Source organism: Branchiostoma belcheri, unplaced genomic scaffold (assembly GCF_001625305.1).
Source record: "Branchiostoma belcheri isolate BF01 breed outbred unplaced genomic scaffold, Haploidv18h27 scaffold3, whole genome shotgun sequence".
NCBI classification, from domain to species: Eukaryota; Metazoa; Chordata; class Leptocardii; order Amphioxiformes; family Branchiostomatidae; genus Branchiostoma; species Branchiostoma belcheri.
In genome coordinates, this window is record NW_017803909.1 from 6,821,069 (window position 1) to 6,838,594 (window position 17,526).

The 17,526-nt window shown below is 42.5% G+C and overlaps 1 protein-coding gene across 1 annotated transcript; it reads left to right on the forward strand.

Annotated features, from left to right (window-relative positions):
* The first annotated feature begins 2,519 nt into the window (after nucleotides 1-2,519).
* LOC109473411 (glycine receptor subunit alpha-2-like) lies at nucleotides 2,520-17,309 on the forward strand. The gene is made up of 9 exons (XM_019773270.1): nucleotides 2,520-2,748; nucleotides 6,614-6,681; nucleotides 10,237-10,383; nucleotides 11,056-11,135; nucleotides 12,178-12,260; nucleotides 13,136-13,288; nucleotides 13,753-13,926; nucleotides 14,961-15,319; nucleotides 17,259-17,309. Exons 1-9 carry the CDS (start codon nucleotides 2,520-2,522, stop codon nucleotides 17,307-17,309), a joined length of 1,344 nt encoding a protein of 447 aa, XP_019628829.1.
* Nucleotides 17,310-17,526: the final 217 nt, after the last annotated feature.

The window sequence follows — 17,526 nt, forward strand, 5'->3', positions numbered from 1 at the left end:
GAAGAGTGTCCCTCAGCCTTATCTGAGTCGAACAAAGCGAGAGAGTGCGTGCCGGATTCCGCCCTTGAGTACTCGTACCACCGGCACCGGTGCAGCACAAATACTCGAACTCTGGACGACGCCAGGTGGCTAAATATATTCTTCCATCTGTCAGAATAACGCCATGTAAGATAACGTACCTTAATGGGAGACGCAAACAAAGGTGTTTGCATCTGTTAAACAACTTTTCAGCGAAGACAGCGGTCTCTACTTAGCCCCTGTTTCAACCACAAGGATTGGACCACGAACAAACGTAAAAAAGTGCAAAAACAAAAACATTCACCTTGACACATTTCTATTGTAACGATTACCGTAACTGATTCCTCAAGCATTTGAAAACCAAACAAGTAATATGAAAGTCAAAGGTCAGACACAATTGTTTACAAACCATTTACCTGAATCTCCTCACGGAAGAAGCTATTGACCAACTTCTTGGAGGTAGGTCAGGACTCTGATCTCCTGGCCGACATTAGCGTATATGGTGTCGATCGCATGATAGGCACTTTTAAGGTAACCGAATGACAGGGTAACCAGCTGATAGGAATAGAATTGTAGAATTGATGTCAGCGACGTTTTTGTTGTGTAGGCATGGCACAGTAGGTTTTTTTTCGCTCACAACGTCGGCGGCAATAGAAGACTGAGCGTAATACAGGAAGTCAGCGAATACAGGGAAACCAGTTGGAGATAGGTCCGTGGTATATAACTCGCCTGTGCTTATGGTAAAGACTGGGGCCGAAAAATTACCGCCAAGGCGACCAAAGATTTGGTACCTAGGCTAGATGCCCCTCAAGTCCTGTACTTGTTGGTTCTACCAAGAACTGCCCCCACTCACTGAAAATGCACCAAATAAAAGAAAAGCGTAAATGGTCTGAAAGATGAAGGCCCACATAATTCATCATTGAGTCCCGTATTAAACTCCTGCGTCCTTCCGATGAAGAGGCGGTTGAGACACCACGACGCCACCCGATCCTGAATATGATTATCGAGAGAGTTTGTCTAATCATGGTCCATGATTAACGAACTCTCTCGATAATCATAACAGGTTTGGGTGAAGACGCCGGGACCACAGCCAAGATTCGCTAGCCTCTACCAGGCTTGGGGAGGCGGCTGGAAAGAGTAGAAATCGGCCAAATAGAGAGATAAGCATGGCAAGGGAGTTTGTCCGTGAGTTAAAGCATGGCAAGGGAGTTTGTCCGTGAGTTAAAACCAGGGAGAGAACATTTCGCCGGGCCCCGAAATGTTCTCGGCGAAATGTTCTCTCAACGGACGAACTCCCTCGCCATGCTTATCTCTCTATTTGGCCGATTTCTACTCTTTCCAGCCGCCTCCCCAAGCCTGGTAGAGGGTAAAGATTCGCCGCCGAAGAATGTCGCGGGAATTCGTCAAACTCATAACACTATAACACTAGGCTTGATGGGGAGGGGAATAGGTCAATCTTTTACAAAGTTACGAACAGAAAGCTCTCAAAAGAAGCATGTGAATTAAGGGTCTGAGACTTGGCATTGAACGCAATGTACAAGAAGCCCTCAATTTAAAACGGCTCACAGTTGATTTATAAGCCAATTGGAGCTTTTTCAAATAAGTCGATCGTTTCCGCGTTTCACAATTAGGCAGCAAAATGGAACTCATGCTTGACTGCTTTGCGTACTGTGGTATACTGTATTTACATATATAGTGGTGCCATACTGTTTAGCCTCTCTTACACCTGCTATAGTCCTACATGTTGTAGAGGGGCAGGGGTCTCCCCAGAAATTTTTAGGGGAGGGTTGCTCCCTAGTTGGTTGATGTTGTGGGAAAAAGCATCAGTCTATTTTCATGAAAATATTAAGAGAAACGCTTTAATTTGAACATTTTGGGAGAGGTGTTAGGATTTGGGGGCTTCATTGCTTGGGTATACACAATTCCATTCATAAAGTACAAAACTACCAGTATTCCAGAAGAGGTGTGAACAGTGTATCCTCAGTATGTCCCTTATTGGCCTTTCTCACTTGCTTTCCTCATATAGCTCCGGCGACGATGATTCCACGTTAAGAAAGCAAATAAAAAGCACGTCAAACAACTACGTACACAGCCTTTTGGAATTGATACTGAGTTAAGTGAAGTGAGTTAAATCCAGGCTAGTGGGTTAATCCTGGAGGCGCCGTGAAACAACTGTTTTCCAGCAGAACTCAGATATACTTACCCTGGAGGGGATTCTGGAGGAAATATTGATGTGCCATTGACTGATCTCAGCTGGGATTGTCCGGCTCAACGGAAGAGCGAAGAGGAAGACAAATTGCCGCGAAGATAGAATCTAGATGTATCTAGATGTCATTGGTTGGCTTTGTTGTATAAATGAGGACGACGTCCGTATGTTCTTTCAGAAGTGGGTGGCGCTTGTGTAGCATATGCATTCGGCTTGCTCGTGAAACAGGCCAGGCAATCGAAGAGCCGTTGGTTGCTTTTATTACACCACACCACTTTGGTATTCTGACGCGGCGATGTCTTCGAATTGGTGGCACCGCGGTTCTGCCCTCTGCCTGTGGGGCACCGTGTACGTGTACATGTACACGGTGATTCTGGCCGCTGGTGCCGCCGTCACGGATGAAGGGAGCACGGAGGTGCCGGCGGTTGAAGAGGGCGCAGGTGAGGGATCAGAAGACGGGGGAGTTACGATGATCACCGAGCTGCCTGCAGCTCACAACTGGACTGCCAAGCCCAGACCTTCAGGTAGGGCATCTACAAGAGTATACGACCCGTAAACGTGGCTTTTCGTCCGGTGGGCATTGCTTGATAATGATGTAACATAGCCTGGTTACCAGACCTATTATAGCTCCCGAGTCCTACACACTCCTTTATTTGCGGAGAGGATGTAGGACTCGGGAGCTATAACGTTATAGGTCTGGTAACCAGGCTAGGTGTAATAGTTAGGAGGTAGATTCAAAATTGCTATTTAAAATCAAAATGCTGACTACTACTTATTCGGTTGTGCTTTAAATTCTTTCGTAAGCTGCCATCAAAATGCAACACGTACTGCCTAAGTACAAGACCACTCCCTTTATGGCACTTGGGTACGCTCTGTGGAATTGTGAGTGTGTGAATTGTGATTTTCTGTCATATGGAAGACAGTTTCATGGTAGGAGGTTCATGATTTAATCCGGGTGTCTATCTGTAGATAGAAAACACCTGCCGGAACATAATCCTTCCGGCCACAATCACATATTTCACGTACACACCTTCAAACGGACGCAATTCCTTCAAATTTCATCGGAAATAACACAATCGGTACCGACTATAAGGTGTTCTGATATCTACAATTTAATGCATTGGGCCCTACTGACTACGACCATGAATATCGTGGCAGGACAGGCATCGGAAATCGCTGTCAACTCATCACATTTCACATACAGACCTTCAAACGGAGGGAAATCCGTCAAATTTTATCGGAAATAACATCATCGACACAGACTATGCATTGAGGTGTTCTGACATTTAAATTTTGATGCATTGGGCCTAACTGACCACGACCTTGAATATCGAAGCACGACACATCGGAAATCGCTATCTACTCGCATTTTCTGTCTGAACCTGTTTCGAAGCATAGTGAAGGTCCTTGAAAACAATAGTTTTAATTATTGATGGACTGTGTGTATATATATATATATTTATATATATAGCTACCGTTATAATCTTATCATGATCGCTATCTGCCGACGGAATGGGCTTTTTATCATAAAGTTACACAAAGGGATTTCGATAGCAATCTTTACGATCAGCCAAGGAGTTCGAAGGCAATGGAAGTGGGAAATGGATTTTATTAAACAATAATTCCATAGCTGTGAGCACTCGATTATAATCTATATTCATAGCTCACCGTTTCGCAGGTAGTCGTAGCTCAAATTTAAAATCTAATTATGATCAGGTGCATACAGTCTTATACTAGATAAAGAAGTGCAAATCATCAAATCAAAATTTTAGCATTATCATTTACTGCTCTGTGTGTTTTTAGAGGTCTGTTTGCAAATTTCGGAATGACTCGTATACCATCGAGAAATCTATACATGCAGGAAAACAAATGGATACGATATTGGAAAGACATTACTTTCCTCGATATGATAAATGGGAAATTGCATTTCATTTCATCAGCCATATGTGTTATCTTTGAAAAATATTGCCCGATTGACTCCTGAATCATATTTTTTAAGTACCAACCTAGAATGATCTCGCGATCGCCGTAAAATTGAATGTCACCAGACTGTTTCTATTTGTGTGTTAAATGGCTTTGCGGAAGTTGAATGGCCTTGCGGAAGCTTGGCGACAAATCAGTTTGCGATGGTACGATTCCACTCTCCACGTTAGGAAGGATGCAACCATGCTGAAGATTTGTCTCAGTCTTATAGAACTGGGCATTTGGTGGTCTTCGGCTGTTTTCTGACGGGAGTAATTCAACCAGGCCGGCTATGTTGTCTATATGCAATCAGAATATAGCACATAAAAGCTCCCAAAGACCCCGAACACCCCCAACCACGCCCCCCCAGTTTTTGGCTTGCTATGGAGGCTAGCTGAAGACGTTAGACGAAATGGATACGGAAGGGGAATGAACATAAAGTCAAAAGAACACAAGACATCTTAACGTCGCTTCTAAAAGTGAGCTTTTACAGCTTATCTGAGTGTTCACAAACTCGAGTGGTTGTTTCTCCTTAAGTGGAGCCAAATCCGTCAAATCAAGTCCGTTGCAGCTAACTGAGAAAAGCAAAGAGGTAGAACGCTGAGAACATCTCATGCCTGCCTCTAGCCGTTAGTTATGGATGCTGCAGAAGTTACCAAATTTTCTGGATTGTAGCCAACCGGCACCATGAAGAAGAACTCCATTCATGTGTTGGAGACATAGGGATGAGGAATGACACACTGAAAGGAACATTCAACCACGTTCCGACCACTTAGCTTGATGATTGCTGTGCCATCAGCACCTGTAGCGTGATTATGAGAACCGTAATGCACACACAGATCATAATTGGGGCATTTCTAGTATGATGGCTCTCGGCAGAACGAACTGCAGTCCGAGAACATCACATGCCTGCCTACAGCTGTCAGTTACGGCTGCTGCAGAAGTTGCCAAATTTTCTGGATTGTAGCCAACCGGAACCATTAAGAAGAACTCCATCCGTGCTGGACACAGTGGGTACAATCTTGCCCGGGAGAAAGAAGAGTCAGAGATGAGGAATGACACACTGAAAGGGACATTTAACACACTGAAAGGGACATTTAACGTTCGTCCCACTTAGCTTGATGATTGCTGTGCCATCAGCACCTGTAGGGTGATTATGAGAACCGTAATGCACACACAGATCATACCGGGGGCATTTTTTATAGTGGTTCTCGATGGAACGAATTGCAGTTCCGTTCGCTGAAAGCCATGCGAAAGGCGATGGATCACCATGGCATATTCTAGTTTTTCGCACCACTTAGCTGATGTGATGTGGCATCGCCAGGGCGGGGAAATGGCTATTTTACTTCGCAGGGATCTAGAGATCGATTGTTTCCGAGCTTTGGTTATTACCTTGGCAAGGTATACGTTTTCAGTAGCGTTTCTACGTCTGTCCGTTTGTTTGTTTCCAATTGAAGGTGAACATCAACAAAGATAATTTATTTAAATTATCACCTCATTTGCATAATCTACGAGGAAGTGCTAGAATAGCCTATTTTTGTTGTGTGGAGAATATGATCAACTGATGCAATCCATGCAAATGAGGCTCTTATTTGCGAAATCAATGATTAAAATTGTATAATTCGTCAACCGGAAGGGCTAACATCATTTGGCGAAGGTATGAGATCGTGAAACTCTTGTTTATCCGTTTTATTTAGTACTGAAAAGTCTTGTCTTAAAAAAAACGTGCTAACTACTTTTACATAGCAATAGGTAGAAAATTCTATCCATTGTACCACCAACTGTTTTCTATATGGTTCTCTATATTGTGAATTAATGGGATAGCACCCGTGTTATCCCATTAATTTACCAGAAAGAGATAATATAAAGATAGTGGTGGCACATAAGGTGAAAAATGGGATAAACAAATAGCATACACTTATCCCCAGCATATCACGTTTTTACAGTCAAATACTTTTCAGTACTAAATAAATGGAATGAATGATCAGATAATCAGAGACGGGAGGCGCCATAGACTTTCTGCAGCCTTTGATCCACTGCTCACAGAGTCACGTGTGTTATCTGCGTGGCGTCACGGAAGAGGTGGATTATTCATTCCTTGACAAAGACTGGAGTTGTACAGTCGAAAATTTGAGTGAGTCCAATTTCTTGTGTTAGAAATTACAGTTTAAACTTGCTGCATAATGACTTCTACCAACACAGATGAAAAAAATTAACTTTCAAGATAATAATCAGATCGTGTTTCCCCCTTTAATATGGTCGGACTGTCTTTGCATTGTTGCAAACAGCCACTCAAACAGTGCAATGGCCCAGAGATGTGCCAAAAGTCCAAAGGGCAATGGCTGCAGATTTGTCATTGTCATTTAACATGACAGGAGACCGTACGTTTCGTTTATCTCTCCATCTATCTCGTACCGTCATTTCCAGGTCGCTGGTTGGATGTCACCGTGGCAGCGCATCTTGAAAGCTTTGGGTCGGTGTCGGAGAAAACTATGGTGAGATACTTTAATGCTAGTACGTAAGTAGACTTCTTTGAACGTCTAGTTCTATGGTACATTGTGGACTGAAAATTTCAAACTCAACTATCCTTTTTTTTTTATTCCAACATTTCATAACTGGGCATGGTGACGGCACGCTCAAGTTATATCAACTTATTTTATACCGTCACCAACGCAGAGGACAAATACGGAACAGGACAATACTCATTTTCACTTTAGTTAAGTGAGGATAGTCGTGTAAAGTGCCTTTCCCAAGGGCACAAGATCGGTGGCATGTCAGGACTCGAACCCGGGTTCCGAGTCGAGTACTCTGCCGCTACGCCACACGACTCAACTTTCCTTAATTAAGCTTACTCCTACATCAGAAGAGTTTCATTATAGCAAGATTGTTAATGACAATAATTTATAGAGGAATGTAAGATATCGTATCTCCCATCGCCCATACGACGAAGTTCATTGCCTTTTATCAGCGTCACAAATAAATTGTCGAAATTCTTCTTTAATTCCCATACAATCTTTATCATTCTCCGGCATGTTTACTTACCCTAGGTGTAGCTGTAAGGCCACACCAAGTAAATTTTATGGATGACGTCCTTTGGAGACCCTAAATCTAATGCGAAAGGGCGAAAAAAAAAAAACAAGAACGGCCCTAAAAAACAAGATGCCTAGATTAGAAATATACTAAGAGACGACAAATGTCAGGACACAAATTGAATGAGGTGACACAGATTAACAAGCAAGAAATCTTCTATTCATCATCAAAACAGCAATAAATCAGGTGGAACAGTGGACAGTGAAAAATTTTCTGTTATTGACAGGATGGTCCTGTCAATAGTGCAATTTTTCTGTTATTGACAGGATGGTCCTGTCAATAGACCCTTTCTTCGCGTTACGGGTTTCACGTCAATCCGACGATTTGCGGCATTGTCGTGACTCTTTGGTCATAGTTACAGGAAGCGAAATTTCTTGTTTTTTTTTCTAGGAAGAGGCCAAAATCAATGCGCGCGCGGACGTCATCCATAAAATTTACTTGGTGTGGCCTAAGCCTTTGATGTGCGTTGACGAACGCTGACCATTAAAAGCTACACACTGATGTATCGTCCCGCTATAGGGAGGGCTATAGGGAACAATTGGCCTACTTCAAAAGATATTGGCATGTTATTATCGATAACGACTACATGTCAGAATCCATTTGACATTCATCCGTATCTGCTACTTGTTATCGAGGATAGGAAATGGATTTCCACACCTTGTTGAGATTCAATCAGGGAGTAATACCGCGCCTCTTTGATGGAAAACCAACATTTGGGTCATCTGTCAAGCACTTGTTATACAGTGATCATCTGCTATTAGTTTTCCGAGATAGGCGATGGTGTAGCCTCCTTTGTGTGTGTGTGTGTGGGGGGGTATTTTCTGATCAAACGTAGATCGCACGCAATAGAAGCCCCGGCCGGCAACCCTACATAGCTCTTACAGGGCCAGGGAGAGAACACTCATATCTAATAAAATCATTTTATGACGATATCAGAAAACAATTTTTACCACCAAAGTGCTCCCTTACTTCCCTACTATCCCCTAGCACGAGAAAACAATGTTACTACTAAAATCAAAGAAACCACATCTTAGAGAAGAAGTGGGTAAATTCGTCTTCCATTGCCGAAAAAGAAGAAGTCAAGCCCAGAAAAACTAGCACCATGTATGTTGTACAATGGAATGTAGTATAATGTTATACGTAGTCTCTCATACCATTGTATTTTCTTTCCTGTTGTTTGTACCTGCAATTAGCCCTTTCGGCATGTATTTGCAATAAACTTTCTTCTAATTAGGTCAGCGGTGTCCAAAATACTCCGGCAATTTACCTAGTTTTCCGGTATAGTACTCAAATTGAATGGGTGCGTACTGTGCTTCTAATGAAAGTAGAAGTAACCTTCAGCGTTCCGCATCCCCAAAGACTGTCTAACCTCCCAGTTGTAGACCTTTAATGACCATGATAGATGTATTAATCCTTAGAAATCCCAGGGAAAGTAAAAAAAAAATGTGCAGGTTAAGCGTTTTTTTCAGACATGGAAGACCTTGGGTATATCTATCACACCATTCCGCTATGTATATGAGTCTCTTGTATGAAAGAACGCCAAAGGCAAACACGGAAAGTCCCACTGAAAGTTAAGAAATGTGCAGGTTAAGCGTTTTTGATGACATCTAATGTCTCGGGTATATATGTCACAACATCCCACTGTGTATACTCGCCTTTTGTACGAAAGAATGCCAAGGGCAAACAGTTACTTTTCTCGACACCCGGCCCCATGTCGTGAGCCAAGGGAACAAAGATAGCTTCCACCAGGCCTTTCTATGGGAATACGGATCGAATAACTCGGCAAAAAAGAGAGTAAAATTGGCCAAGGGAGTCCGGCCGCGGGGAGGTAGTTTCTTTCCCTCTCATTTAACTGCGCGGCCAGTCAAACCCCAAGGCGACCAAACTCCCCTGGCAAATATTCTCCTACATATAGCTAGCGTAGTTAGTCTGGTAAAGACAAGAACAAAGGAAATAAATCCATGAATGATGTGCTCCGAACCAAATTCATTGTTAGCTTTTAGGGCGACAGTAACACCATACTGTGTCTCCATTTGCCAACGTATTATCATTTAAGAACGTTCTCCAATATCCCCAATAATACATTGATTGTCTGTGGAGTTTACTCCCATCACGGTAACATTACAGGTCATACAGGTTCAGATTCTCTATTGACTCGACAAAAAAGTACAGCGACTTTCGTATGGTCTACTACAACTGAAATCGAACAAAGCTAAATATACATGTATGGATAAAGTCATCCTACTTCTATTCATACATGGTCAATGGAATGGTGTCTCTTGTTCAACTGGAAACATTCTGTTAGTGAGATAAAGAGATCTTTTGAAACCAGGAAATCACAAAAAATTGACTTAAGAAAGGTCCCTAGGTCACTGCACCAGTCCAGACAGCTATATCGACCAAATGTAACAAACTGAGTGTGGTATTACATGTACAAAGGAGTTTGGGGAGTTTAGTTTATTTATTTATTTAGTCCAATTTATAAAACGTTTTTGCTATGAATGATTATTGCTGACTCCAATCATTTGAGCTATCCCGTGGCAAATACGTTAGTTAGCCTTGGGATTTTTTTACTGTACTAGTACGGAAGCACCCCTGCCTAGGGAGGATGACACCAATATTCCACGTTATTAGCTTTTTTTTTTACGCGTCAGTGGTTTTGAAGACTTGCCAACAAGTCTAGCGTTATTGCTTTCCCAGTTTACTGTCGAATGAACGGGTAATGGGCCTTTTCGTGGAACTGGAGACAACTTACATACGACCTTACCATTCTAGTAACTTTTGTTACGTGTCAGTGGTTTTGAAGACTTGCCAACAAGTCTAGCGTTATTGCTTTCTCAGTTTACTGTCGAATGAACGGGTAATGGGCTCTTTTCGTGGAACTGAAGACAACTTACATACGACCTTACCATTCTAGTAACTTTTCTCATTATTTCCAAATATCCATGTCAATCCTCCAGGATTTCAAAGTAGAGCTGTTGCTCATACAAGAATGGAAAGACGACCGTCTGCATGAGATCCTGACCGGTAAGAACTGGCTGTCCCTGTCTCCTGATGTCACCCTCTGGTCCCCTCACGTCGACTTCTCCAATGCCAAGAACGTCCAGGTCTTTGACTTCCTGTTCTATCATGAAAGTTCATCTTTAAGTTGGTAATTACATGTTTAGAGTTAAAACTTTAGATCCAACACAAAAAGTTCTCTCACCTAGAGCTTTCGACCAGTCACTCTGACCTTCCTCAGTAGACTGACCCAGTGAGGCTTGTCACGTGGCTTCTTTGAAGTGTGACGTCAACACTGGGTCAAAGGTATCTGGTAAACGATGTCGGCCCCCGTCGCGGTTCAGTGATGGGCCCTGATGTATATAGCCTCCTTCACCCCTCTCAGGAAATAGTCTTGTTCAGTGTCCAAAATCCTTACAGCATTAAGTGAAACAAGGTCTTTGACTTATTTGCATCATCTTTGTCTAGCTTTGTTTCATTTTGTACTTTCAAAAAATTAGTTTTCACTTATTTGTATATCAATCAACAGTCCGTGCTTATAAACCGGTATTTCTCATGCAGTCTCTAGTGTCACTGACGAAAGGTAGTGGATGCTACCTGAAATGTCTGATGGTTTCCAAAATCATATCCAGTTGCTTGAGTAACTGTTTTTTTGGCGTATCTTATTACGAAAGGTAGTGGATGCTTCCTGAAACGTCTGACCGTTTCCAAAATCATATCCAGTTGCTTGAGAAACTGTTTTGGCGTATCTTATGTCTAACCTTCACCGATGTGTCCAGGTCTTTACCTACGAGAAGGAATCCCACCAGGCCGCTAACACTTGGATATCACCGCTGGGACTCGTCAACCATCAACTCAAGTAATAAAACACTGGTCCTTTTGTGCTGAATCCGGCCAATATATATCAGTTATGACGTCTTTTTAGAAACATAATAAAGTAAGCCACTAACTAATTGGTCATGAAAAAAGTACGTGCCATAGGCGAGATTGGTTTGCCGTTAGACCACAGCAAGTACATTTTATGGATGACACCATCCGAAGACTCCAAATGCGATAGGGCGAAAAAACATGGCGGGGCAATAAAACAAGATTCCTACAGTTTCAAATTTTGACATCATAAACCTCGTTTACAGCAAAATATTACAACATCCATTTCGCACTGAAACAACTTTGAAAACTAAAATACAAATGGTTTTGATTCAGTGACCATCACATATAAAAAGAATGAAATACATCACACGAAGTAAAAGACAACATTCAATCGGAGCCTTGTCTTGTCTTGTCTCCTCTCTTCATATTTATTTGCAATAATCTTTTAGACCTGAATTTGCATCAAAGATTATTGCTAAATTAGATATCCAAGATTTACAGTGTGCTGTATTATTTGGGCTAGCTTGGCTGCAGTTGGAAGGAAGATTGTTGTTTTGCTAACTGAATTTACTAGGGTATAAATTAATGTATTGCATGTGACATTAGCTTCTAACAAATACATTGTAATCAAATGACTCAGGGGCGTTTGTCACTAAAATCAGGCATACCTTTGTCACAGAGGAACTGTAATGGTGATTCAATAGGACATGAGTGTTTGTTAAATGTACATTGTATTTACTATCTTGGTAGAAAGTTGTACTGTTACTGTAGTCTAGACCAGACTTCTTTTGCGGGGTGAATAAATCGTAGAAATCGGCCTAAAAAGGGTATCAATTGGTCGGAGAAGATAGCCGGCGGGGCAATGGAGCTTCTCTGGCCGGCTATCTTCTCTGGCCAATTAATACCGGTACCCTTTTTAGGCCGATTTTTACGATTTATTCACCCCGCAAAAGAAGTCTGGTGGAGACTACTGTTACTGTGTCCTGGTGTAGTAAGAAAAGTTTTTCTGTTCTCCGCCCACCTCCCCACAGGTACAGCGTTACTGTGAAGTGTCTGATGGACCTGCGGAGATACCCCCTGGACACGCAGACCTGCACCATAGTCCTGGATGGGTGTAAGCAATGATCGATAACTTGTCTCCCCACAGTAATTGAACACACCACGCACTTCCCCCATGTAGTCACGTAGCCGCATCATTTACCGTTTACCATGGCCTTTGCCGTCATTGAGATGGATTCGAACAGCCCGGGGTATTGAGCATCTCTCCCGGTCCGAGACGGAAGGACTGGGTGCGCACACCGGGGTGGTTTGGGTTGATGGAGCTCTTAACAGGAAATTCGTCACCAGCTAGCACGTTTTTCATCATTTATTTATGCCAATCTGGCAGGAACTTCTAAATGGAAACTAGTTTCATTTGTGGTACTTCTAATGTCATAACTACGTATAAACAACCATGAATGAATCACTAGTCTAGTAATGACCGTCAGGACGCCAAGTCCGACAGTTAGCGTTCTTCATACACTATATACATGTATATGATGTTTTCTACCACCAAACCACTTTTCACATTTCCACTATATTGAAAGGGTTTGGGGCCCCACTGACATAGTTTTGTCGTTGGTCTCGTTCGCATCTTGTCTAAGATGCGGCTTTCTCATTGTTGGGTCTATTGACGCAGGCGCTAACTCTCCAAGCAGAGGTTGATGGTGGAAGATAGCGTTGGCTTTTTATATATGGCCCGGTTTTTTTTTGTAGTGGTTGCGACAAAAAAAGGGACCATCTATAAAAAGCAAACGATCTTCCACCATCAACATCTGCTTGGAGAGTAGCAGGCGCTTACCGTTGTGTCATCCTAACATCCCCTCTGTACTGGACCTCTCCATAAAACAAGTATCGTTCTGCCTTTCATCGTAAATAAGTTTTTTGAAAGAACGCGTTGTATTTCAAAGTCTACAGTGTATTCCGATATTTATGCTAACCTATGTACAGTTGAGGGAATCCGCCTGTCCTGGGGCTACCCCGGGATCTGGAGAAACAGAGAGGCACCTCTGACGTCAGACATCACATCCCTCCACTCACAGTTCCAGCTCAGCCGAGTCGACATGAAGTCCTACGTGACATCCTTCATTCCTTACTCAAAAGGTACTCAAATCAGTGTCGGTTTGCTTTACAGTATTAATGTGTAATTGATTGTACATTTGGAGTCCAGGTATTACACCCAAATCATCTAAAATTTGGTATCGGTATGCTTTATATATATCTACCAACAACAACTCATTATAACTTTTCGCATGCATCCCTTTAAAATTGAATACTAGTAATTTGGGACTTGTGACTATTTTTCAATGCGAAAAAATGAAGTACTTACTGTATAGCATGATTAGTCAGTAAGGAATGCAGAGAGCAACAGCCAATAGGCATGCAGCTTTTGAGATCGTAGGGCAGTTGTAATCTTCATGCTGATTGGGTGCTGGGTTTAATTGGATTAACTCATTTTGGGCCAGGAGCTCAATGTCCAAATATGGACAGCAGGTGCAGCCCTGTTTGCTATATCTGTATCGTCTCCTAATACTAAGTAATACAAAACTTTGGTTGTAACATGGCAGGGAAAGGGTGCACGTACTCCACCATGTCGTGTGACTACTCCGCGGCGGAAACATGTTTCTCCAGCCGGCTGAGGTCCTGTCTCATACGGACGGACAACCCCGAGTGCGAGTTCTGTACCGGGTTTTCCGGAGACTGCTCCCAACAAAGGCAAAACTGCAGTCTGGTGGACAAAGGTCAGTATAGCATCCCTTCTCACCCCCATCAAACTCCTTTCAAACCGTACCCGGAAATTCAAGCCGTACCCGCTCAAAAATTCTGGCCGTACCCGGAAATTCGTGCCGTACCCGCGAAAATTTCAAGCCGTGCCGTACCCTGTACTTTTTCGCCGTACCCAATGGCGGATATCGCTCAGCCCAGGTGCGTAGTCACTCGAAAGTCATGTCTAAATACCCTGTACGGCAACGATACACAACCTCATAAAGCCTATGCTCTGGTTATTCCTGGCCAGCTATCTGCCGAATGGCGTCTTACAAATCGCGCCCAATCTTGAGGGCTAATGTAAAAGACTGCAAGCAAGAGAAGCCCTGCAACAGTCGCCGCGGCTAGCTTCTGGTCAGCATTACAGCATGCACGCGCGCATGAATTATAACACTTAACACGTTGTTACATACTAAGGCCATGTTGATTTGATTACTAGTAATATATATGGATGACATCCGCGCGCGCATGAATTTTCGGCCGTTTCCAAAAAAAAAAGTTTTCAACCATACTGTAAATCGTACAAAACAGTTGCAAAATGAGCAAAAATATACCATAAGTTTTTAAAAAAATTGATAAAAACTATACCAATGTCGTAGAATGCCAAAATCAAACGAAAAAAGACGAAATTGTAAATAAATGAACTTGAAGACAAGATTATTCGCCAAACCATATTCTGTGCCATTTGCTCAACCCTCATGACCACGTAGATTTCATAATGAAAAGAACTTTTTTTTTTTTTGCAAAACTTTTTTTTATTCGCACGCGCGCATCAGTTTTGGGGCTCCAGGAGGATGTCATCCATATAATCAAATCAACATGGCCTAAACAAAATTAAAATATTATGGGGTGTTTAACGTTGTCGATATGTCATACGTAGGAAACGCTATGCCCCTCCAAAATCTGTGACAGTTGCATGCAACAAGCAATCCAATCGTCGATAAAACGTATCCCGGAAGTTATGGATCCCTGTCCTTGGTGCTGAAAATGCCTTCCTCCTCACGAACAGCTGACAGATTCACCTACACAGCCCTGGAGATCCAGCTGCTGCTACACCGCCGGCTGTCCTACCACCTGCTGCAGATGTACATCCCTTCAGGTGCCATCGTCGTCATGTCCTGGGTCTCCTTCTGGATCGACGAGGGCTCGGTACCGGCTCGAGTCGGCCTGGGGATCACCACCGTGCTGACCATGACGTCCCAGAGCACCCGCACGGCGCCTATGCCGCAAGTGTCGTACGCCCGCGCCGTGGACGTCTGGCTGGTGGCGTGCGAGCTGTTCACGTGCGCCGTGCTCCTGGAGTTCGCCTTTGTGGACTTCATGCGGAGGCAAGAAATGAAACGCGGTGCGAGAATACGTGATCTGGAGGTAATTTCTCTGACTATGTTCTCTTCGTGTGGCGTAACGGCAGAATGCTCGACTCGGAACCAAGAGGTCCCGGGTTCGAGTCTTGACATACCACCGATCTTGTGCCCTTGGGAAAGGCACTTTACACAACTTTCCTCACACTCCTGTCCTGTATTCGTCCTCTGCGTTGGTGGCGGCATAAAATAATTTGATGTAACTTGAGTGTGCTGTCACCATGTGTCATGAAATGTTGGAGTATAAAAATAATTTCTCTGTTGAAAATTGATACAGAAATTTTGTAAAATGCGTCGGTTACCGCGTTGGTATAGAGACTGTTAACAGTGATTTCAACCACGTGTGCATTGTTCAAATCATAATGAGATTGTACATGACTTAATAGCTTTAAATATAAAAAAATGAAATAAAATTAAAATTATTTGCTGTTTTGTTTTGTGACATACAGGCTGTGGAAGATGGACAGATGGATCTGAAGGAAGGCACCGATGAGAGAATATTACCAAAAGTTAGCATCTCGACCAAAATGGACTACACGTGTCGGGTGGCCTTTCCCATCGCTTTCCTGATCTTCAACCTGCTCTACTGGATGTTGTATCTGAATTCCAGAGACATGTAGAAGAGAGAGCGAGGCTTTCAAGGCAATCTTCCGAACAATTTGAAGACAAGCCAAGCAAATTGCTAACGATTTGCACATCTAAACAGCATTGCTGGCTCCCTGGCCTGCGAGTTAATGGTCGTTTTTTTGCCAATGATGTGAAAGGTTCTGACTAGTATAGCATTCTGATGACTCTAGATAGTGCAGTCTGCACTCTGCCCAACAGCTTCCTTTCAATCTACACCTTCCAAGCTTTTGATGCAAAGATGGCAAAAGCAGGCTGGGTGTATATGGGGGAAGACATGCTGGTGGTGACTTTGCCCTTTTGAATACTAAACATTGTACAGAACATGACAGTATGCTATATGTAGTCTAGAGTGCACTAAGTGTCAAGGTTTATTGCCCTATACAATCATAATATTACACGGGGCTCTCCCTAAGCAATGAAGCAAGGGGCTCCCTTCTCCCCAAAATCCTAGGACCTGTCCCAAAATGTTCAAATTTAGGGTTTTCTATTAGTATTTACATGACATTTGCTGATTTTTCATCAACCGATTAGGGAGCACCTCTCCCCTAAGAATTTCTTAATATACATTATGCTAGAGCTGCAAAGAAAAAACAATAGATGCTGTATATAGATAGGCAGATAGAGTTCATGTCCTCTCACGAGAAGGCATAGCATGTCACTAGTCTGTATATACATGTTGTACAGTTTGTATAGGGACTTGTGTGTGCTTGTTTTGTGGATCATGTGTGAGTCATTGCTACTTGAGTATATACCATCTCACATCAGACATATCAGGTTGGTATTTCCTATATTAAGTATTGAATATATATATGACAAGCTGAACTTTATATATTCAACTCATAATACCACCTCTTGTTAACTTTATTGCTTGTATTGGTATATCAATTTTTTGTTTGTTTTATTTTTCTTGTAATGTCCACGATCATGATGATCATTCTGGCATTTTCAAGTGAGAAAAGCCGTGTTCAGTGACTTTCCCAAGGGGCAAAAGGTTGGTGACATAGCAGGATTCGAACCCAGGACCTCTTGGTTCTGAGCCAAATGTCCTGCCATTACGCCACACGACCCAACAACTTTTTTGTCCCAGTTTACTGTAAAGTCTCACATCAATCTACAAATCCAGTAAAATGGCACAGTAGTTCCATGGGGAAAACATGATGCCATTTTAAGAAGTGCATCTGTGCACTCTAAATGAAAGGATTTCTGTGGTGCAGACTGATTACACTCTAATTGATTAACGCGTGAAAAAACTATGTTACGAAAAAAACTAGGTCACATGAAACAAGATTGTGTGGACAGAAAAACAGATCATGTACCAGGTAATCATCATCTGTGGTGACCGTGTGACATTGGAACAGTACCACTTTTAGATTGATTACACTCTAATGGGAGCAGGTGCACTGATACTGAAACTAAGTCATTTTTATCCTAAAGCTTTCTGCTACTTTCAGAACATAAATATCTTCACACATGAGATAAAAGTCAAAAGGCATATACACCAAGGACTAGAATTAGAATATTTATTTTTTTCTGTCCACTCAAATCGATCAATATAGCAATCTTAGAAGCAGAAATAACACTCAATAA

Coding starts and splice junctions, on each gene's coding strand:
- LOC109473411 (XM_019773270.1), top strand. CDS start 2,520: ATGTCTTCGAATTGGTGGCACCGCGGTTCTGCCCTCTGCCTGTGGGGC. Junction 2,749..6,613: donor TGCCAAGCCCAGACCTTCAG/GTAGGGCATCTA, acceptor CGTCATTTCCAG/GTCGCTGGTTGGATGTCACC. Junction 13,289..13,752: donor CTTCATTCCTTACTCAAAAG/GTACTCAAATCA, acceptor GTAACATGGCAG/GGAAAGGGTGCACGTACTCC.